At 40.9% G+C, this 23,902-nt stretch overlaps 1 protein-coding gene across 5 annotated transcripts in view; it reads left to right on the top strand.

The window, feature by feature from the left end:
* TOX (thymocyte selection associated high mobility group box) overlaps positions 1-11,158 on the top strand; it is a 268,267-nt gene extending 257,109 nt beyond the window's left edge. For all 5 annotated transcript variants that reach the window (XM_037892570.2, XM_007059463.4, XM_037892568.2 and 2 more), the window contains 2 exons: positions 7,279-7,430; positions 8,941-11,158. In XM_037892570.2, coding sequence (XP_037748498.1) covers positions 7,279-7,430; positions 8,941-8,977 — 189 coding nt within the window. In that variant the 3' untranslated portion in view covers positions 8,978-11,158. The remainder of the gene's footprint in view (positions 1-7,278; positions 7,431-8,940) is intronic.
* Positions 11,159-23,902: the final 12,744 nt, after the last annotated feature.

A 23,902-nucleotide genomic window follows, 5' to 3' on the forward strand; every position in this document is an offset into this window, starting at 1 on the left:
ACCTAATATCCAGCGCTGGTACTTCTGTGTGTTGGAGAAGTGTGTGCGGGTCTAGGGGACTTGCATGGATTCCAATGCCAGGTAAAACTGATATGGCTGGGGTGTTGTGCACAAGAATGCTGACGGTCTCCAGAGAATCAAGGCACACTCTCAGCCCACTCCTCACAGTGATGGGTGTGAGCATTGAGCAGCCAGTGATCTGCTGCAGCTTGCTGACTTAAGAGTCAGTCTGCTGGTCCTTCCAGCCAATCTGGTGGTGTAACCAATCAGGCAACCCGCTGTCGTGGGTTGCCTAGAGACTAGCTCTTCTGCAGGCCTGATTCCTAACATGCATTTTCAGAGAGGTTTCTGAGTTTCATTTATGGTGACAGGTACTTATTACCTGTTGAAAGGCTGTGCTGCTGATCTTAGGAAAATGGCTACATTTCCCCTCTAAATATCATGAAGCACGTGTGGGGTGGAGTCCATACATCTTATGGTGCCATTTTGTATTTGAAGGCTACAAACTGCCTGAGACTCTGCAAAGTCTATACAATGGACTTTATTTTGTAATGTTTGTTTAACATTCATTTATATGTTTAAGTACATTGTTAAGAACAGATAGACAACTTGTCGTATAGAATGTTAAATGTAGTTTAATTACATAATTAATTTACTATATTTACAAATTTTATTCTTTTAAAATAATTTTAAATTAATTTAAAAGAATACAATTGTTTAAAAATAAATGTATCATTAAGAATTGTTGATCTGTAGCTGTACTAGAAACATAAGGATTACCATACCAGATCAGAACAGTGGTATCCAGTCCACTGTCTTGTCTCTGACAATCACTAGTAATAGATGCTTCCGAGGAACTTAAGAGTAACCTCACAGTGGAATATTGTGGAATTACCTGCCCATAAGGAAAGTATTTTCCTAATGCCCTAGAATTAGTGGTTGACTTTTTGACATGAAACACTGGAAGTTGATATGCTTAATGTTTTTATCCTACCTAATACAACTGTGCGTGCGCTCATTATCCATACAAAAATATCTGCTTTTTATTTATGTATTTATTTTAAACTCTTAGTTGCAACGATATCTTGTACAAAAGCATTCCATGGGTTTGTTTTGCACTATTGGAAAAAACAAAATCCTTTATCAATTTTTAATTTGTTGTATTTGCATTTCATTGAAGGTTCTCTCATTCTAGTATTATGAGTGAGTGAATAGCTCTGCCTAAGTTAACTCCTGTATAGCGTCCATTATTGTTCTACCTCCTCTTATTCATCTTCACTCTGAACTAAACAGTCCCAGCCTTTTCAGTTTCTCCTCATATAGAGCTGTTTTATTGCCCTGATTATTTTCATTTTGCTTCCCTAAAGCCATTCTATTTCTGCTATATCATAGTTGGGATGGGGTGACTAGAACTGAACACAGTAGTCCAGGTGAGACCATGCCATTGATGTAGGAATGACTATAATATTTTCAGTATTTTCTATCCCAGTCTTTATACATCCTAACATTTTTTATTTATTTTTTGTTTTTTTCACCACAACACTGCACAGTGAACATGTGTTTACATTCAGCTGTCCATACGGATGGTCAGCTTTTTTTCCTGAGTGGTTCCAGTTAATTTAGAACCCATTAATATGTACAAGTAATTCAAATGATCCCTTCTAATGTCTTGTAACTTGCATAGGTCAAAGTGAATTTCATCTATTACCACATTGCCTGTACATCAAGAACTGATAGATCTCTTAGAAGTTCTTCACAGTCTTCTCTAGTCTTGACTAACCTAAATAATTGTTGTCATCTGCAAAGCAGACCACCTCATACTTCACTCCTTTTTTCCAGATTATTAATAAATATATTAAACAACATTAATCATAGTGCAGATCCTGGAGGTGCTCCTTTGGTAACCTTTTGCTGTTTGAAACTTGACCATTTATTCCTACTCTTAACTTTTGTTCTTTGACAGTGCTTTACTTCTCACCCCATGACTTGCCAGAGTTTCCTTATTCTTTCTGGTGAGGAACTTTGTCAAAGGTTTATTCAAAGTACAAATACATTATTTAACAGATTCTCCTTTATCAGCTGTTGACATACTCAAAGAATTCTAGTAGATTAGAGAGGCATGATTTTCCTTTTACAGAAACACTGCTGGTTTTTCACTATCATATCATGATCACAGAGGCACTGACTTGACCAGTTCCCGTGGGGGTGCTCGAGCCCCACTCTGCCCCAGGCCCTGCCCCCATTCCACCCCTTCCCAAAACCTCCACCCCTGCCCCGCCTCTTCCTGCGCCCATCCTCCCACCCCACCTTTTCCCACTCCTGCCCCACCCTGTTCCCCCTCCCCCTGCCTCTTCCTGCCCCTGCTCTTCCCCACCCCCCAGCACCTCCTGCAAACTGCTGAACAGCTGATCGCAGTGAGTGGGAGGCACTTGGAGGGAGGGGGAGTCGCTGATCGGTGGGCCCACCAGTGGGCAGGAGAGGGGGAGGGGCTGATCCATGGGACTACTGAGACTGTCAGTTCTAAGAGTAGAATTTGGCCTGCTGGAGCAAATTCTGCAGTCATTACAGAGAAAACTCCCAATGAAGCTCATAGGGTTTTTCACTTATTTAGGGAGGGCAACGTTTGGCCCATAATCAGAAAAATTACTTGTGTCTCGTGGATCAGATATCAGCTTTAAGCCAGTGGCTTCACTTGGGCATTGTGAAGAATTCTGGCTGAATCAACCAAAATTCCTCTGAGGTTTAGGGGAAACCCATGTTTAAGTAGGAGCCTGTTTGCTGTTTGAAAGGGTATTCACCCCCGCCCTCCCTCTACACACATTGGTGCTCCCTCCCGTTAACTTCCCACTCTCAAGCTTGCTGCACTCTGTTGGCTTGTGCAGAGAAGGATGGGGACATGGTCTCGTTGTCTCCCAGCCACTCCTTGACCTCACTGGGAAGGCTAGCCTAGCATGGCTACTGGAATTAGTCCAGCATATCTAGCACCTGCTTTCCTCCTCCGCCTCCTGATGGTGATTGGTCCTGCAGTGTCCTGCAGGGCACAAAGTGGAGGAAGGCTCTTTATTACCTCTGTCCCACCTTTGTACACATGCAGGGGCAGCTAAAACAAGGCTCTTACTGTCTAATACCCATGGATGCAGGAATCCATATAGTATATATAGAAAAAAGGCAGAAGATTAATGTACACTGTGGGTTTTTCTTTCAATAACGGCTCATTTCCGTATACCTTTGGTTGTTGTTTTTTTAAAGAAAATAAATGTATACTGCAATGTGATTGCCTAGCCTGCCAGAAATAATAGTCTCATTTTTTTCTACTACATATTTTATAAAATAAACTCATGGGCCTGCTGTATTTGTCCAGATTTCTTCCCCTTCTTGTTACACTATGTCTTCGAATGAGGTCAAGAGCAAAAAAAATCATTAATATCTGTCAGCTTCCTTTATAAGCTTAAGGAAAAATCTTTGTATGATATCACACAGACAGATTTTCAATTTCCTTGTGTAATAAACAGATGCTTTAGGATTTGGATGTAATTTAAAGGTTTAAAAAAATCACATTGAGATTGATGAATAAATCAGTTGTGAAGACAAAAACATTGATGCCTGTTGAAAATACCTCTCCAGACAGGCAGGAAATGAAATTAGTTCCCAGTAAAGTGTGGAGATGAGGATCACTGTTTAGTTCTGCTGCAGGCTTTTTAGGACTTGCTATAGTGGCGCAACAAAACAGCTCAGGCTACAGAAATCTAATTAAAGAGCAAATGTCCCTTCTGACACCAAATTAATCTTTATCAGGTTCCCTATTTTTATTTCAATCTGGCACAAGAAAATGAAATTTAAAATTCTAGGCATGTTGCAAAACAGTTGGTGATTTTCTCTTGAGCATTACAATGAAAAACATTCAGCATTGTTTAATTAGACCTCTGAGCACTCATTTTCTGAACACTTTTTATTTCATCATTGTGTGTTAAGGACTTCCATAAATAATGCACAAATATTTACTACAGGCCTAATATGAGGCTGTCTTCCTATGTTATGCAGATATATATTTCTAGGGTTCTTACTTTACATGAAAAGGCTGAAATATTTATTGTTTACATTTTGGATATGATCATCATTTATTGGCCCTTCATTTTGAGTAGTTCTGGGATTCTTAAATTATCTTTCGCTTTGGTGTATATGTGCTCAACAATGTAAATTATCATTTGTATTATAGTAGCTCTACAAAGCCTTAGCCAAGATCAGTGCCCCATTTTGCCAGGTGCTGTACATACAGAGTAAGAGACAGTCCCTGCCCCCGAAGAGCTTACAATTTAAAGACATGTCTTCACTGCAGTATTAGCGTGAGGTATAACTCAAGTGGGGCCCATAACCCAGCTCTCGTCCACACACAAAATTCTCTTGCTCCAGTTAAATAGGCCTTTAAACTTGAGCTAGCTGACCCATCAGGGAATGTGGGTCAAAGCTCAAGGGCTGCTGATGCTGAGAGCAGAAATGCATTGGAGACTCTGTGCTGTAATCCAAACACTCTGTGCAGCTTGAGTGTTGTTTGAGCTTCTTTGGAGTTGTTTGTTGTGAGCATGCTCACCTGAGGTAGGCTGACGCAAGAGGAGTTAATCTGAGGAGAGCAGATAACTTCAATGAAGCCCGGCATAGACATGACAAACAAAGGTTGCAGAAGAGGAAGAATTATTGCCCCTGGTTTACAGATGGGAGAACTGAGGCATAGCAGGATTAAGGCTCTGATCCAGCAAAGCACTTAAGCATAGGCTTACATTTCAGCACAAATAGTACCACCTGGGTCAGACTATTCATGTGCACAAACTTTGCTGGACTGGAGCCAAAGTGACTTGTCCGAGGTCACATAGGAACTCTGGGGCAGAGCCTGGAATTAGAGCCCAATCAGTACCAGGCCAGTGCCTTCGACACAGAACAGTCTCTGAAGATGTTTATTTGTCCTTAGTCTAGCCAAAGTGTTCACAGTGTTGTACTGCTGTTCTCTTCCTCTGACCTTGAGGAACCATCTGTCTTAGATAGAAAGTATATTTGACTCTCTATTGCCTGTTCAGCTCCATGCTTCTCTAAAACAGGTGGTTAGAGCTACCAGCACTATTGGATGGTCCTGTGTATACGTTTGCTTCATAAAGACTGGAAATAGATCACTAAGGAGGATGTACCTTCAAGGTATAAAGGTAATTCTAAATGCCCGAGAATATGCTCTTTTGTATAGTTTCCTCTTGCAACTGAATTAGATATGGCCCCAAGACTAGTGTTTTTTATACAAATTATGATAATAATATTACAAGACCCAATTCTATGGTCTTTAACGAAGCAAAACTCTGATCAAAGTCAATGAGAGTTTTGCTCAAATAAAGAGCATAGAATTGTTTGTTATTATGAAGCATTATTTGTGTTCCAGTAGTGCCTCCACTAGGTTAACACAGTTCACATTCAGGAAGACAGCGTCCATACAACTGAAGAACTTTCAGCCTAAGACTCCACAATGGAATGAGGGTTGGCCCATACAGTTTGTCTTGCAGGATCAGGGCCTAAGAAGACAAGCAACTTACATAACGAGGGTGAGAGAGTAACAGCAAAAAATGTGTATATCTTTTGTAAACAACCATATATATGTTACACATCAGCTATACCCCATTATCCCTCAACCTATCCACCATTAGTTGGCCAGTTTCTTGCAGGCATCCCTCACAGAAGAAGTGGGTCTTCTGGAAGGATCTGAAAGAGAAAAGGGTACTGACCTTATGAATCAATTCATGAAGGGCATACTATGCATAGGAGGCAGTGTGGAAGAAGGTCTGAAGAAGGTTGTAGGATAAGTTGGTGATCAAGGCTAGCATTTTCGATGGAGTGATGGGTGGACATGATAAGACACAACAGCAGATACATGGGGGGGACAGAGCTCTGAAGGGCTTTGAAGGTAAGAATAAGAAACTTGAAAATAATGCAGTGAAAAATGGGGAGCCAGTGGAGTGATTAGAAGAGGGAAGTGACATTTTGTTTTTAAAGGAGGCTCATTCCTCGGGGCCTAACAGAAACTAAAAATACTTTTTCTTTCTTTCTTTCTTTCTTTTTCTTTTATGAAAAAGACAACATGGCTCAGTTATTAAACCAGAAACAGGAAATAAATCTCCCTAGCAGCCTCTCCTCCTACAAAGTGTATATAAAGCAACCACATACAAACCACTTAAACTAACAAATAAAACTGAAAAGTCATGCATTTAGTCACAAGTATGCCATATATGAACTCTGGCCAGAAAGAGTGGATTTTCAAACTAAATATGTTAGACCAAGTTCAGCCTTTGCTTTAGCAGTGCACCTTCTATTGACTACAAAGGGAATTATACCTACTTGCTGCAGCACTGAGTTTGATCTCCATTTTTTTCCAGCAACCACTGATTGGTTTCATACTGCATTCATATGTTCTAAACTATGAAGTACTTCTAACCTTATGGAAACATTCTTTATGTTTACTTAGGATAAACTTGGTATAGTAAATCAATACCTGGTGCCCTTGAAATTCTAACAACTCTGCTAGTTTTGAAAGACAGCATTTAAACATGCCACTATATTGAAAGAATATGCCAAAAACCTTTATCACTTCTGAATTACTATTTCATTTTTTTTAAAATATACATTTCTTTCCATCCTCTGTCGGTTTTCTCCTCTCCTTGGTTTCAAACAGCTTTCACTACATTAGTCCCCCAACTGTTAAAAAGCTTTGGTTGAATTTTTGTTTAGTTGAGAAAGAAGTACAAATAAAAGAAGAAGCAGATGGTCCCTTTGTGACTGAACGAAGAAAAAGGGTTTAGAGAACAATATGTGAATAGGTGTAGTCTAATAAAACACTCAGCCACCTGCTGCCTGCATCCTTCAAAAAGATTCTGTTGCATATTCTGGGAATTAACTACTAGTGTATCCTTAGTTTAATCAAAATGCAAGCTCTAAGAAGCAAACAGACTCCCCCTCCCCCCAGTTGATTGAGTTGTCCTCTTAGCTTTAAATTGTTTCTGTTCCATGGCTCTTCGTTCCATATTATAACTGTGTGTTATCTAACAGTTTGATGTGTTTTGTTTTGTTTGTTTGTTTCCAAAATCAAGGAAAGATTTTTAAAAAATAAAAACACCCACACACGTTCTCTGCCTGTTTCAAGTTTGTCAATTCTGCGTATAAATACAAGGAAAGGGACATGCTACTTTTAAAAGATTTTTGCACCTAAATTACTGCCTGGTTTATTGTACAGTGTACTTTTTCTTATAGGGATTTACTCTTCAGCCTGATTATCAGAATATCATCAACCCTACATCTACAGCTGCACAAGTTGTTACCCAAGCAATGGAGTATGTTCGTTCAGGGTGCAGAAATCCTCCAGCACAGACTGTGGACTGGAATAATGACTACTGCAGTAATGGGTAAGCAGCCAATGAATGCCACCTGGTGTTGAGCAACCTTTATGACACAAACGTCTGGCAGGGGGTGGGAAATAGCTCTGTTGCCTGTTTCTCTACTGGTTTTTTTTTTTGGAAGGGCATTGCTGTATTGCTGCTGTGTTTATTCAGTAGTTGAATTACTATATGAAAGCAACACGTACAGTATTAAAGATTGCTCTCAGATAAGTGCATTTTACTTCTGGGAAACTTTAATCTGCCAGAGAACTGCAATTTGATCATTAAAGGATAAGACTGGGAGGGCCAGACCACTCGTTCCTGCTTGACCAGGGCTGTGCTAAGAGGGCAATGTCAAAAGTCTCCCCTCATAGAATTTTCTTACAGATTCTTCCATCACTGGGTAGAATTTTTGCCCCATTGGAACAAGTGCCATGATGCTCAGATATTACAGTGATGGGCCTGGTATAAGAATAGAAAAGATTGAATCTCAGGGGGTTCAACAGAGACACAGGGTGTGTCTACACAGCCACCCGACTCGGGCTCACTGGGCTCGGTTTGCAGGGCTGTTTCATTGCTGTGTTGACTTCTGGGCTTGGACTGGAGTCCAGGCTGTAGGACCGTGAGGGGTGGGAGGGATCCAGAGCTCGGGCTCCAGCCCAAACCTGGAAGTCTACACAGCGATGAAACAGCCCCGCAGCCCCAGCCTGAGTCAGCTGGCTTGGGACAGACGCAGGTTTTTCTTTGCTGTGTAGACATACCCGCACTGTCATCCGCACAGAAGCTCTATACCTCAACCATGGTGCCCCTTCAGACCCTCTCCTCTAGATCCCATGCAGCACAATCCAATGGAGCCATGATGACAGACTCCTCAGGCTACTTCAGGAATCCCTGCTGTGGGGGGGTGGGGGGGTGGAAGGTGGCAATTCAAGGAGGAATATTGCTAATAGCTATCTTACCTTTTGTATGGATTCCCAATCAGTCTTCAGCAGGTAGTTACTGTGCCTAATATACTCAGACCCTAGCCTTCCCCTTCCCAGCCTCTGGCATGCCTCCCCACCACAGAGGCCGCTAACAGCCCCTCTTCACATCATACACACTGCTGTACAAGAAGGTGGAGATCTATGTACAGAGAAGACGTTGGGTGAAGGCCCCCTTGGGAGCGAGGAAACAATAGTTCTGTGCTTGGGTCTACCACAACCTTCCTGTGTTATCTTGAGCAAGTCACTTCATCTTTCTGCACCTCAGTTTCCTTATCTGAAAAATGGGGATCATAACATTTCCCTACCTCACTGGGTGTTGACAGGTTATTTCAGTCAGATAGGTAGTGCACTTGGAGATTCTCCAGTCGTGCTCTGGAGGTACAAATGATGGTTAGTATTTTTATTATTTTTGTTAGAGCAGTGCAACCAGTACTTCAGTGGGAGGCTCGAACTAGCGACGCCCCAAATATGACAAGTTTCTTTCTTGTGAGATGGTAGGACTAATAAAAATTTGACAGGTTTAAAAAGTGTTTGCTCTATTTCTTTTTGAACAGGGGCATGCAGAGGGACAAAGCACTGTACCTTACCTGAAAATCTGGAAAACCTCTCCTTTCCGTTGAGGATTGCAGGGAAGTCTTTTCATCATGGATTGCTTTATGCAGTCAAGGCAGTTCTGCATTTTATTAGAAAATACAAGTTGCTAAGCACTTAGGACTATTTGAGCTTGTGGGTCACCCACTCTGGAAAAAAATAGTCTTGCTTCTTTCTTTCTTTTTTTATTTTATTTTATTTTTTTCCTCAGAGATCCTTTAACGGACATTGCTTTCCTTCTTTCCTGAAGGAAAATTGGACTACTCAGATTTTATGTTGGTTTTTGCTGTGAAGTGCTGCGCTAGTAACTGCCTTAGCAACTGTAGATAAAAGTCCTGGATTTTCCATTGGTTTTCATAATGGGTGTTTATATGAAACTACTAAAGACTTTTTAAATGGCTTGATGTAGCAGTCATAGCAAGTTTGTAAATAGCATCTATGTTACACTCTCCTAGAGTATAAAATGTGAATGTTTTTGTAGCTAATTGTAATTGAAACTGGCTCACAATAGGGGTTAAATTGGCAAACATTCATATTTTTACTTCATTTTTAAACAACTGACTAATAGTTCTATATTTTCAAAGTATTTGGAAAAAATAGTATTCCCAAATGAGGTTAATTAAAAATATTGGCTTTGTCTCATTAAATAGATAAAAGGGTGAAAAAACCTAGTCTTGGGAAAGAGCACAAACACATTTATTTTATACTGCCTAAAAATGCTTTTTTTAAAAAAAATCACTTTACGTGTCATGGTTAGTAAACATCATTTAAATCCTTTTATGTATAAAACTGCCAAATGCTTACCTGATATTTTATTAGATGCAGAAACAGATTGGAGACAGCTAAATTATAATCTTTACATATGGCTATGTATTATTGTTTCTTCATACTGTGTCTGTATTTAATCTTTTTTTTTAATGGAAACTGTTGCGCCTATTTATGAAATAATAAATATAGGTGTTTGTAAGTAAACTTGTTAGCATTTTAAAGAGGTTTCTTTGTGTTAACTTTTGCTGGCAAAAAATTATTCACAACTGATGTGAATATTTTATTTAGTTTTTCAATGACATGAATCAAGGCAAACCTGCTTTTTCTGAAAGTACCCAGCATTTATTTCTGCATTTCTTTGGCTGGTGGAAAATGGAAAAAAAAAAAAAGATATTTTAAGTACTTCCCTTTTTAATGCATTGTAACAGGGAGTTGCCCAAAATGAACTCATAAGCCAACAAGGCTTAATAAACGGAAAGGCACCGTCTGTTAAATGCTGCCTCTTGGAGCTCAATCAGTTTTGGTTAATCAGTCAAATGAAATAAAAATAAATAAACTAGAAAAGTTAACAAACATGCTTCAGCTTCATTTTATCATGAATGCAATAAGTCTTGTAATAAGAGATGAGTGACTTTGCTCTGAGCTTGAGGAGGGTATCACAAATATTTACTAAAATGCCAGGTGAGTAACAAGGCAGTAGGATAAGGAGTAAGAAAGCCAAAATAGAACATTCTCAAGATTTTAAATCAGGGATAGCTGGGGAAACCTGTTACTGGGGGATGTCAACTGGGCTGCCTGTCCAACTGATGATGAATACCACGATTTGTATTTCCTATGTGAAATAAAAATGACAGTTCTGATTCAATATATATTGTGTAATCCAGTCAACATTTTTAAAAAACAAAAGGTACAGTATGCTTGTTTTGGAATGATTTTAGGCAATGTACAACCTGAATCACTTGAGCATGTAATAACTAATAAATAATGCAGATCAGATGTGATTACTCAAATGACTGTAGCTGAGAGCTCTAATTTTCCTGTCTTGAAAACTGTATAAGAACTCGTGATTAAGTTCACAGTTTATTGTTTGTCTATTTAGTACTTTAGAAATATACCAGCACTGCTAATTACCCAATGTCTTCTATTTATTATATTATGATAAACTACATTTTCCACTCTCATCAGTTCTAAAATGAGAAGATAATTATTGGGACAGGAAAAGTCAGCTATAACTTTGACAGGCAGATTTTTTCTTGTATGGGAAAGATCTGTGTTACCTTAATCTTTTTAGAGCAGCTGTGCAGACAAGGTGTAAAAGTTGTTAATTACAATATCCAAGCAGAATTCAAAATACAAGCAAAAATTAATGTAAATAAAAATGCATCATGAATAAAATACTTATTCTGTATGAAATCACCGCTACTTGGTCTTAGTCTTTAAGAGCTTGAACCTATGACATGCTGAACACTCTGGCGCCAATCCAGCAAAACAGTTAAGCCCATGTTTAACTTCAAGCAGATTACTGGTTCACATTGACTTCAGTGGGAATTCTGTGCCTGAAACTGTGGTAGGGCCTGGCCTTCAGAAAGAGCAGCAGTGTTTAATCTTGTCTACATGGCGTTCCCCTGGAAATGCCTTGAGTCCACATGCAACCTGTTTTTAAACCAATTTATTTGGCCTCTTAGGTTGCAATAAGTAATCTTCCTAAGAACAGGAGTGAATCCATTGTGTCATGAGTGTGTTCATTTTAAGGTTCATGTGGACACACTCCTAACTATTCTGCCTCTGACTCCCAACTACGCTCCCATGTTGTATCGCTTCACGTGCAGGTCAACCTGTCCTTGTGTGCCCTGCATTGCTCCAGGGTCATTTTGACCAGATGTCACTTTTCTGTTGAAATGCTGGCAGGCAGCCAAAAGTGCCTTTTTTCAGTACCAGGTAGTAGTGAGTTCACATACCTATTATAGCAACCATGCCCCACAAGCCTTCAAGTCGACATCTTTAGAAGTTCTGGCCTAGATTGCCCTCTTTGGAGAGCTACGTGTTCATCCCATCTGGAGAAGAACTGGGACTGAACATGTATTAGTGGATGCCAGGAGAGGAATCATGGGAGTTTTAGTATGAACTCTCAGGGCCAGAATTCTTTTAGTTTCTGATAGATGTCCATCCCACAATGCACCACAAGAAAAATCACAAATCATAGAGCTGAGTGGTAGAACATTGCACTATGGGAAATCTGCTCAAAATGCTGAGCAGTTAATTCGAAGGAGCACAGAACTGTGTGGATGCAATGATTAGCAACGAACATACCTTAAACCAACATAACAAAGCTGTGTCGATGCACTTCAATCCAATATAGTTAAATCACTGCACTTGGAGTGAACAAACTGAATCAATGTAACATCTCTGTGCCCATCTGGCCTTAGTTGCAGCGGAAAGATCTAGCATTGAAGCCACAATGGCAGCTTTTCATGGCTGATCTCAGAAGAAGCAATGGCTGGTTACTACCTGCAAGGAGTTACCTGATACGTTTTTCAACTGAATATTAGCAGATATAAAGGGTCAACAGCAGGCATCCAGAAGATGGAGGCCCAGGGTCAAAATCAGCCCTTGCAGCAGGTGAAACTCCATGGAAGTCTATGGTGTTGCAACCTTTCCTCCAGCTCAAGAATGCTCAGCTAAGGCACACGTGTAGAGCCAAGTGACAGGTGAAGAATACAGGAATAAAAACCACTTATCAATTAAAAAAATACAACTAAGATAAATAATGCAAACCTGGCAAAAGCATCTAAGTTTGATATCAAAATAACAGACACTGACAGAGATCATTTCTTCCATTAAAGCTAATTAACAACCTTTTCCATTCTGATGACTTGTAAAAGGCAGTAAGTTGTTACTGAAAACAGACCTGCCCAGGATGATAGTAACACATGAGCTCCATAAGATCAGAAACCTGCTGGATTGTCCCCAAGGTATGGAAGAGCTCCCAGAAGGAAAACCTTTGGAATTCACCACTTGCAATTGTCCAATAAATCCTGGAGACACACTACCACTCTGAAAACTACCCACTAGGGTCCCAGTCCTGCTCTCATTGAAATCAATGGGGGTTTTAACAAATAATGGGCCTGATTGCCACCTCCCACAGTAAATCCCATGGGAGGAGAGGGAAACACTGTTAGGAACCCACTGTAGAGTTTCTCTCCACTCATTTTTCCAAAGCCAGCAGGTCTGGCTGGATGCATAAGGGGCCAGGGCCATCTACAGTGGGGCTTGTGTATTCATGCCCCAGTGCAACCCCCACCTCTCATTTGCTGACTCCAACAGAAGGGGCCTTCTCTGGGAAGGTAAAACAGCAACAGGCTTATCTTTCCTACAGAATCACTGCAGAGCTGGTGAGGGGACAATGCCCATCAACCAGCCCTTATCCAGTGCTGGGCTACCAACTGCCTGGCCCTATCTGCTTAATCCTCACCCCTCCCATACACATCCCAACCCCATGGAGTGCCCTTCACATGCTCTGAGGGAACAGGGGACAATGCCAGTGAGGTGGCTGACAAAGTGAAGAGTGATAGCAAGAAGTAGCTGTATGGAACACACCAATCGACCTAAAACTCGACCTCCTTTTTAATACATTACACACACACACACACACACACAAAGAACAGGAGTACTTGTGGCACCTTAGAGACTAACAAATTTATTTGAGCATAAGCTTTCGTGAGCTACAGCTCACTTCATCAGATGTATTTGGTTTATTTAGTCTCTTTGACTCTTCTGGCAATAGAAGAAAACATAAAACTTGTATCCCTCATGCTGCTGAGTCCCTGAAGTTAGTGGGAGGGGAGGACTCTCAGCACCTGGCAGGATGCACTCAGCACCTCAAAGAATGCAGCCCTTGCTTTGTATCGACACTCCCGTATTACAGAATTTGCCCTCCTTTCCAAAGTCACGTTTGCTTTGTTTTGTTTTCTATTATCCAGCAGCACAATAAATCACAATTCAAATGTAGTTCCTATTCCATAGACTCAGCTCATGTAGAGCCGAGTGACAGATAAAGAATACAGGAACAAAAACAACCTATCAATTAAAAAAATAGAACTAAGATAAATAGTACAAACATGGCAAAGGCATCCAACTTTGAGATCAAAATAACAGCCACTGACAGAGATCATTTCTTCCATTAAAGCTAATTAACAACCATTTCCATTCTGATGACTTGTAAAAGGCAATCAGCTGTCACTGAAAACAGACCTGGCCAGGATGAGGGGACAAGTGAGAACGGTAACTTGGAACATTTCAGAATCTGTCACGGTACCTGCCTACTTAAAGAAACCTACCAGTAAATGTACAGCCACATGGATCCTACAACAGTCAACATTTCACAGTCTATCAAGGGTTTGCTGGGAAAGACACTTTATAAGGCAAATCTCATTCCCACTAATCCAATGCAAGGAAAAACATAGGTAGCTAGAAAAATAAAATAGGAAGAAAAGCTTCCTGTTCTGAGAAAAGGCTCTGCTCACAAATCTACAGTATACTGCAGATCAGAGCCTCGCGTGCTGACAGTTGTGTGTTTACAATGAGCCCGAGCATAATTGCTCTGATGGGCTGTCAAGGAAAAGATTAATTTGGCAAAGATTAGTATTGACTTGCTGTTTATTAAGGCTTTTAAACAGCTGTATCTGGCAACATTCCTGTAAGTGCCTGTCAGATCTGAACATCAGACTCACACCCGGGTGTGTGCCAGCTGTTACTAAACAATCTTATACCACTCTGAGAAGCTTTCTCCAGGCCAAATAGCAAGAGCAAAGTATTGCCAAATGAGTCTCTCTTTTTCTCTCTTGCTCTCTGTCTCTTTTGCCCCTCCTGTCACTTTTTTGTGGGAGGGGAAAGCTGAAATGTCAGTTTATGGCTGATGGCTGAGCTGATAACGGATACCGGAAGCCAGTAGGTGGTTAGAAAGGTGCTAGAAGAACATGGCCCACATGCAGAGAGTGGGTAATGCTGTTAGTCACCTCATGAACACAGACAAACCACAGTTTGCAACTGTTACATGCAAAGAGTTTTTAAAACTGCCAGAAACTGTGATCAAAGGTTTATAAAAGACACAATTCCAAAATTAATGCTTCCTCAGGCTTTTGCTCATGCACTGTGGGCCATCGTGGATTAAAGACAACACAGTAGTATGATGTGTAAAAGTATAGATGACACCATTAATCTTTATAAAATGAGCCAAGGTTTTCATCTACAATTCTTTCCCAGCCTGCAGATAAACAAAAGTCATAAAACATACACATAGTATAGCTTGGGTCAGTGGAAACCTGTAAAAGGAAAAATATAGGTTGGTGGGGGGGGGTTGATGTCACTGAAAAGGCAGTTTAGCTTTTGTTATAGATGATAACTGATAGCCCAGAATCAAACAAATAAGGCCAATGGAAAAAATACTATTCCACTGCAGCTAAATGCCAATATCAATACCAATGTGTTACAATTAAAGTTGATTTGGCCTTTCCAATAGAACTCTGATTTGCTGGGATTAATCTCGACCTTTTCAAGTTGCATCAGGCTGAAATAAGTTGTCAGAACAGATGTGAATTTTGTATGCAAAGAACAATTGTAATCTAGTAACCCTTAGAACGCCAGCATTTTCCAGGCTGCTGGCCAGAAGACTAGTTAGGATAGCTATGGACAGTAGTATGGTATGCCCACAGCAGGCAGAGCCAAAGGGTTCATAACAACATGCAGTGGAAGCTGAAATCAGAACATTTCAAGCTGGACATAAAATGCCATTTTTTTAACTGTGAGGGAAATTAGCTACTGGAAGAGCTTATCATGAGACGTGATAGATTCTCTATCATGTGGCGTCTTTAAATCAAGACTGGGTGCCTTTCTAAGAGATGTGCTCTAGTTCAGCCACAAGTTATTGGGCTCAATGATTGAATTACTGGGTGAAATTCTATTGAATTACTGGGTGAAATTCAGAATGCTGCAGCAGGTCAGATAAAATTATTGTAATGTTCCTGTATGGTCTTAAAATCTATAAAGCTATGAGGTGTCCAATTATTATGTGTTTTCGATGGTGTTTCAAACAGGTTTCCCCAAGATCTCAACAATAAATGGCTCCAATTTTTAAAAATAAACTTTTGTTCATAGTTGGTTCTTACATATTTTGGTACCAAGAGTCAGAATTTTCTGAGGTGCCTGGTGCCAGTAGAACTAACGTGGACCGTGTTCTGTCTGTTCCTGGGGGGGTGAAATGGTAACAGCCAAGATATGTTCATTTACATATTAGCTACATGTCAAATGTGCAAAGCAACAGGGGTATTACTGACTTTGCAAAGACACAAACTGCCGACCTTTTTGTTAGTTACACTAGCAAAAAGGTCGCAGTTTGTGTTTTTGCAAAGTCTGGAATATCCCTGTGATTGCAGTACTTAGATTAGGGGAATATAGGTGGCTCTGCCCCACTTCTCAATGGAGCAAATTTTTTTCCTGATTCCTATACGATCACTGTTTAAATACAAATGTGACGTTCCAACAGACATTCAAAAATAAACAAAGGGTATTCAGCAGTATAATTAGCACAGTGGTACTTGATATTTCAATAGCTCCTTTGGTTCAAAGATCTGTAAGCCATTACACATTAAGGAGCTAAGCTTTACAGCACCCTGAGGATGAAGGATAAACTGAGAGCAGTGCAGTGTTTCAGGCAAAAGGTCACAAGAGTTCCAAGTAGGGTGACCAAATGTCCCTATTTTATAGGGACAGTCCCGCTATTTGGGGCTTTTTCTTATATAGGCACTGATTATCCCCCACCCCCATCCTGATTTTTCACATTTGCCATCTGGTCACCCTAGTTCCGAGGTCCCACACTTTAGTCACTAGGCTACACTTCTTTTTTTCATCTTAAACAACTTTATTAAGAAAAAAGAAAGGAAGAAACAGTGGTAGAGCATGGCCAACCCCAAACGTTCAAAAATCCGGAGTCAGCCCCCACCCCGAAAAATCACGAGGTTGGCTTAAAATCATGAGATTTAAAGAAAAAATAAATGGGTGGGTCAATTTCTCTGCTCCTGGTATTTTTTTAATCTTTAAGGTGCACTCAAGCTTTTCTCTGCAACTCTGAGGGCTAGAAGCATCACTTTAAAAGAAAAAAAATGGAAACTGTGATTCTCAGGTAATCACTTGTCCCCAGGTGCTTGGACTTTAAGTTAAACATCAAATCTCATGAAACTCAAAATTAAATGATGGGAGTTGGCAACACTGGAACTACTCTTGCTGGTTGCTTTACTTAGCGCTTCTGCCTAGAATTCCCCCAACTTACTTTTTGCTTGGCTTCCTGCTATAGATTTAAAGAAACAGTACACATATCCTCAAGCCTGTATGATTCAGTGGGTGCATGTGTTCCAGGAAGAGCGAGGTATTCCTGCTGGCTGAATAGGACTGGCCCAGCTGTCAATTCCAAAACAGAGCTGCCCCCTGATGCAAGATGCAGATTCTTTGTGCCTTGTGCAAATATCAGTCTTGCATAGCGCTTTCTGGAGTAAGGGGAGATTGTGCCAGGGAGGCAGCTGATCCTCCACATGTGGGAGGGAGGGAGATCTTCACAGGGAAGGGTTGTATGATCCAGACCTTGGATAGAAAAAGATCCAGGCAGGTCATGGGGTAACTATCTGGCCTTATGTAAAGACATCAGAATTTGCCCCCCAGTTAGGACAGGAAGTGAAGTGATGCTGTAGTTGTTGGTTAATTCCTGTTAAACACAAATCATCTTGTGTGCTACAGTAACTCGTGCTATTTTAACTTTGGGTTTCACAGCTTGGTTTTACAAGAACAGAAAAAGCAAAAGTGAGTGTCATTCTGTGTAGTGTTTCCTGTGGAGGTTTATTTAAGGGGAAAACCCTCCCAAACTGCTCTTCTCCCCCCTCCCCCGACCCTGCCCTGCCTCCCAACCCCAGCACACCGAGCAGTTTCCAGAAATGAATTTGGCTTGCATTTTGGGGAGCGCAAATCTTCATGCAAAGACAGCACTGAAAACGGGGTTAATCTTTGTTGCCAGTGCAAAGCTAATTGGCCTGAACATGCACTCCTGTGCGTGGATGGAACCACAGATAAATGAGGAGAAAGAAACAGGATTTTCTGTTTTTAATGTATAGCAGTCAAAAGCAGTCTCTGAGGGCTTCCATACGTGACTTCACATTTTAATGCCTCTCCACCAACAGATGGTTTAGCTAAAACCTATTAGTTTCATTTGTGCAAATGGTTTCATACAAAATATGCCTATTTTTACCTCAGGGCTTGGATTTAACATTTTTTGCAGAAGTGGGGAAGTTTTGCTAGTGTCTAATACTTTAATCATTCCTGTCGTCAAATAAGTGTTCCTACCAGAATGTGGCTGATGAGTCCTCTTAAAGGGAATTTATGTCACAAAAGTGTGTTAAAATTACTTTGTACATTTGATGTATGTATCTTTTCACACAACCTTTGTGTGTGTGCAATTTTCCATGAGGTTAGTTATGATCATTTCAATTTCTGTATAAGTAGCAGGTATGCTCTGTCAAACATAATGATGCAAGCCCTTTATCTTGCTTTTCTGGCCTGATGGCATTACTTTGGGAAATATGTTCAGTGTGTGAAAGCCGGAGAGCACGCCGTACTGGAAACCCCTAATGACTGTTACGGGCAAATCCAACCCACCTCTGGAGTCACAGATGCTGCTCTGGCCGCTAAACTAGCGTGGCTCTGCGATGTGCGAGACTGGGTTTGAGGAAGCAGCACAGAGGTTGTTCCAGCTCTGTGGGATCTCCTTGTATTGGTCAGGGACTTGGTTGGAGGCAAGGCAAGGTTGAGCCAGGGAAAAGGCCAGAGGACTACTTCAGCCACTGGAAAGAAGTGGAAAGGAGTACTTGTGGCACCTTAGAGACTAACAAATTTATTTGAGCATAAGCTTTCGTGGGCTACAGCTCACTTCATCGGATGCATGCAGTGGAAAATACAGGGGGGAGATTTTATATACACAGAGAACAGGAAACAATGGGTGTTACCGTACACACTGTAACGAGAATGATCAGGTAAGGTGAGCTATTACCAGCAGGAGAGAAAAAAAATCTTTTGTAGTGATAATCAAGGTGGGCCATTTCCAGCAGTTGACAAGAACGTGTGAGGAACAGTAGGTGGGGGGGAAATAAAACATGGGGAAATAGTTTTGGGTGCTGAGCCACTCTGGGGCTTGAAGAGAGGATTCCTATGGAGACACCCAGCATCACAGGCCCTTACTTGGGCTGGGACACTGGGTCTAGGATGTACGCTGCTGATGGCTAAATCTAATTTTAAAAGGTTAAAAACATAAATCAAAAATTGCTCTGTAACCCCCCTCACCTTCCCCCCCCCCCTTTTTTTTTTTTACTGTGACTCCCTCTTCAGATGCTTTTCTGGAAAATAATAATATTTGTGCCAGAGTAAAGTAATGTGGCTGCATTGGGAATGAGCTGGAGCAAAGGAACAAGCAAGGGAGCAAGGCCCCTTTTCTCTGTATGATTCTGTTGAATGTGCTGCGAACTTGAGCATATGTAAGCAGAAACCACTTTACAGAACTCTCCATGCAATAAGGGGATTTCCATTAATGAGTCTACTGGTTGCAGGAATTTCACAATAGGGTGTCAGACCCTGATTTCATATGTATATAGTCATATTATTTTACTTGTTATGAGGCTCATGAGGTTGTAAATTAGTGAACATCAGGGTGTGTAAAAACCCCATGTGGTGCTGTCGGGGCTAATCCATGTCACTGCTTAGAGGCAATGATGGAAAATAAAAAATCTCAGTGCACAGCCACAGGAAAATCTAAGCAAAGGCTGTCAGAAGGCCCAGCGATGTGCAATGAAAGCAAACGTAGTCAGCGGACAAGAAGAAGGTGTTGAGCCTATGTTTAGTTTTGTAATGCTATCACCTGAAGATTTTACGTCGTAACATGGCAAACAGGAGCATTATGGGACACAGCTCTTCATGGTTACTCCCCAAAAGGAATCCAAACCAGCTGCCAGCACCATGGATACAGTTACCAGGAGTTTTTCAAATACTTTGTCAAGAATCAATATGTCATACGTAGGCATCATATGATGCCTGGCCTGGCATCATAGCTGGGCAAGACCTGGCCATAGTTATTTATTATCCTTGAATTCAGACTCCTTCTGCTGGACTGAAGCAGTATTGCCCCCTGACACCAACTCTGCCTCCTTCTGAGTGAGTGTCTTCAGGGTCACAGCACTTCTCTCCAGCGAGACTGGATCCATACACCTAAGGTTATAACATGTTAAACAAATACCTGAGTCAGAGGGACTCAAAGAGGAGCATCTACAGCTGGCTAAATGTTGTAAAAAAAACACTCTGCCAAAGCTCAATGAAATTTCTAAACCAATTAGTTTGTGTGAGCTTGCATCCCGCCCACCCCACACTATTCTGCAAAATAACAGGAATGTTCAACACAAGTATGTGAATACAGAACAATATGTGGCTTTTGAATTTGTAATCATGAGTATTTGCACAAGGAAACCTCTTTTAAGAGTAATGCACGTCCAACCAGAGAACATAAACCTATCATGTAACCTGTGTGAGCATTCAAAAGAACACATAGTTTGAATATTGACTGCTCTCAATGAACTTCTCGAGAACAAGCTACAGATTGAGACCTATTAATTGAAATTTGTGGTGAAGAATTGTGAAAATTGGTCTTGTGGTGTAAATTTGCAAATAGCAAAAGAGGCGCAATTCATCAAATCAATAATTTGTTATGAATTATTTGCACAGATTTAGAATTATCGTGTTTGCCCCTCTGGGAAGGACAAGCGGGAGTTTCTCTTGAATTACTCAGTCTTTTTCCAACAGGAATCAGAATTTTTTTCCCAAGGGAAACATCCAGTTCAAGAGGTCTGAATCCACACTAATCTCTTAGAAAGGACCTGTTCCTATACCACTGGAATCAAAGGGAGTTTTGCGATTGCTTTGAATGCACATAGAATCAAGCCCAGAAAGAGGCTTTTAAGTGTAGGAGAGCTTAGGCTTTAACCAAAAGCAGAATGAATGTGTTGAATGCTGTGTTGGACTGATGCATCACAAGTAACATCATCCTTTGAAAGGCAAAATATCAGCAAACAAGCCAATAAACACTTGCCATGAACCAGCTCTGTTTCAAGAGAAGGTAGAAATTTTCTTGTGTTCTCAAAACAGAGCCTTCCTTCTTAGCCTTCAGCAAGGGCCCCCTTCAGCCCAGTTAATGTGCAGCATAAGGAGAAGATGCTCCCATTTACAGTTGCACTGATAGAGATATATATTTACAGTGTTACAGCTGAAAGTTCCATCGGCACTGGACCTAGTAGAGAAAGTCAAAGGTCCTATCCTTCCTCCTCAGGACAGTGCTGCCATGGCCCACCGGCCGGAATCTAGTTTCAGAGATAAAAGAGGTACAGCCTGAGATGACTTCCTAGCAGTGCCAAGCTACACAAGGCGTGATGTCCAGTCCACTGGGTGCCTTAGTATGAGAAACAAAAATGACAGGTAACGAAACTAATTTCCCCTTAAGAATTAGTCACCTTCATGCTTAAAGCCACCTTAATACCCTTCCCCCTTTTCTGTGGCCAGCAGAAAAGGAGAAACATATAATGTGGCCCAATATGGCCTTCAGACACATCTAATAATATACTGAGGGGAGGGGTCTTACAAATTGGTACCATGATGTAAGCACCAGAGAAGAAAGAGCTGTAGACTTGTTCTTGCTTATCATGTATCTAGTTAGAGCCCAGATTAGATAAGATGAATTAGCAGGTGTGGTGGGGGTGGAGAAGTTTTAGTTTCCAAGTAGAACAGAAAAGATACAATTTTGACAGATTTTTGCTGCAGTAATTCATAACATTTGTAGATAAAATAGGATCTTTTTGTAACTGGTGGCAAGCATATTGTAGTAGTTAAAGAAAAACCTAGGAGGAATAAAATAAAACAGTTTATGAAAGAATATAATGGCTATGAACTGAGGCTATGCATTTGACAGTTTCCCACTGCTGAGTATTATTATCAGTAGCACTATATTCAGCCATGTGAATTATCATTGTATTAGTTATGCTTCATTCTATAATATGAAAAGGCTATGTTTGAAACCGCTGATCGGCGTAAATTATGCAGCTCGTAAGTAATTTCTAATTTATGTTTTGTTTCATACTGCAACTTACTGCGATAGTGATATCTTGATCCCAACGCACTTACGAGTCTGTTAGATAAAACACTGGAATACAGTTATTCCACAAGCAATAAATATACTGTCATAGGCAGGTGGGGGATTCCACCGTGCCACTGATCTGGCTCGCATCACAGCAACCAGAGCTGGTAATGACTGGGGTATTCGGAGGTTCACTACTGAGTCATAATCCTGTCACTACCAACTTAAATAAAAGCATAAGAGTTTACCCTGTTTGGAGGACTAGGGCAAGTAGTTCCAGGAATCACACAGGCGTAGCTGGAGCCATCCAAGAAGAGGATCAGTTGGGAGAAGAGGCAGACTACCTGGAATGATTGTCCTGGTGGGGTGCTTATTTTGGGCATGTGTACCCAAAACATGTGGGGTTAGTGCATGTGCTTTCTATCTTCTCCTCCTCACACAGACTTCAACCAAAGCTGAAGAGTGTCTTTTCCAATAAAGCATGAGCCGGAGAAGCAGCGGTGTAAAGTGACCTGCTCTCACAGCGCAGGACATGACCACAATAGCATCCATATGGTAAGGCTTCACCATTTATTATTATAATTGTTATTAGTGTCAAAATGGTGCCAAGAAACCACAACCAAGATCAGCACTCTGCAAATACATAACAAAAGGCATTCCCTGCCATGAGGTGCTCACAGTCTAAACCAGACCAGATGGACAAAGGTGGGAGTAGAAACAGATGCACAGAGCAGTGAAGTGATTTGCCCAAGATCACATAGCAGATCAGGGGCAGAGATGGAGTAAGAACCTAAGTTCAGCTTTGCCACGGCACCAAACCGCCACTCCCCCCATTTACAACCGATTGTAAGCTCTTTGGATCAGATTGTTTGCTGTACGTGTGTACAGTTCCTAGTAAAACTGAGTCATAGATTCATAGATACTAAGGTCAGAAGGGACCATTATGATCACCTAGTCTGACATCCTGCACAACGCAGGCCACAGAATCTCACCCACCCACTCCTGCGAGTCCTGAGTTTTGATCAGATGCTGCTGCAATACAAATAATAATAGTAATAACAGCGTGGGGGTGACTGCATGAAGCCCCCACATACCACAGTCAGGACATAGGTAGTCTCTGACTCCGATTTGCCTATGGTGCCAGCCTTAGTGGATGGGTGCACAGAGCTGTCCAGTTTATCAATACATGCTGGTCCAGATTGTACTTGGCAAGAACTTATTGCTTTGGGTTGCACTGAGTTTAGTTCAATTTATTATTAATAAAGGCTGCAGCCAATTTGACCCAAGTGTCTGTCTTTATTGGTCGGCCACTTGTTGTTAAAGAGACCTAATAAGGCCAGTAAGGAATGAGGAATGCTTTCTATCCAATAGTACATGTGCACTTGATTTGTTTATTGTAAGACCCACAAGAAGTCACCTGCCATTTTGTTTTTCATTTTGCCCAGATCGGAAAAATCAGTTTAACAGAAACAAGAACATGCCCACAAAGGTAAAAGCCCAGAGGAGGGGATAACCAGATGGGGCACTGTCAAGGTAGATTGCATTTTTCTCAAAACGTAACGGTAAACTCTTAGCATTGATAAAATCTTACAGCCAGATTTCATTTGATATGAAAAAGCATTTGTGTGAGGGAAGCATCTGTTCATTATCACTCATGGGTTTAATTGTGTTTCTTATCACCCAGCGGTGTTTGTATACTTACCACATGCACTTCCTTATGTCCTACTTCAAAGAGAGAACAAAATAGCATGGAGATTTTCAGCTGCTTATTTCACAAAGCAAGGTAGTTTCAAATAACTTCATTTTCTTTAGAGGAATTAGAAGAGGACCAAATCTAGGGAACAGAATCTTCTACTGGAGGTTAAATGACTGCTTTGAGAATAGTAGGGGACTTGGAAGAGTACAAGACTTCAACGAGTTTTGATTGCTTCTATCTGTGCTCACAGGAG

The sequence above is a fragment of the Chelonia mydas genome, chromosome 2 (genome assembly GCF_015237465.2).
Source record: "Chelonia mydas isolate rCheMyd1 chromosome 2, rCheMyd1.pri.v2, whole genome shotgun sequence".
In the NCBI taxonomy this organism is placed as follows: Eukaryota; Metazoa; Chordata; order Testudines; family Cheloniidae; genus Chelonia; species Chelonia mydas.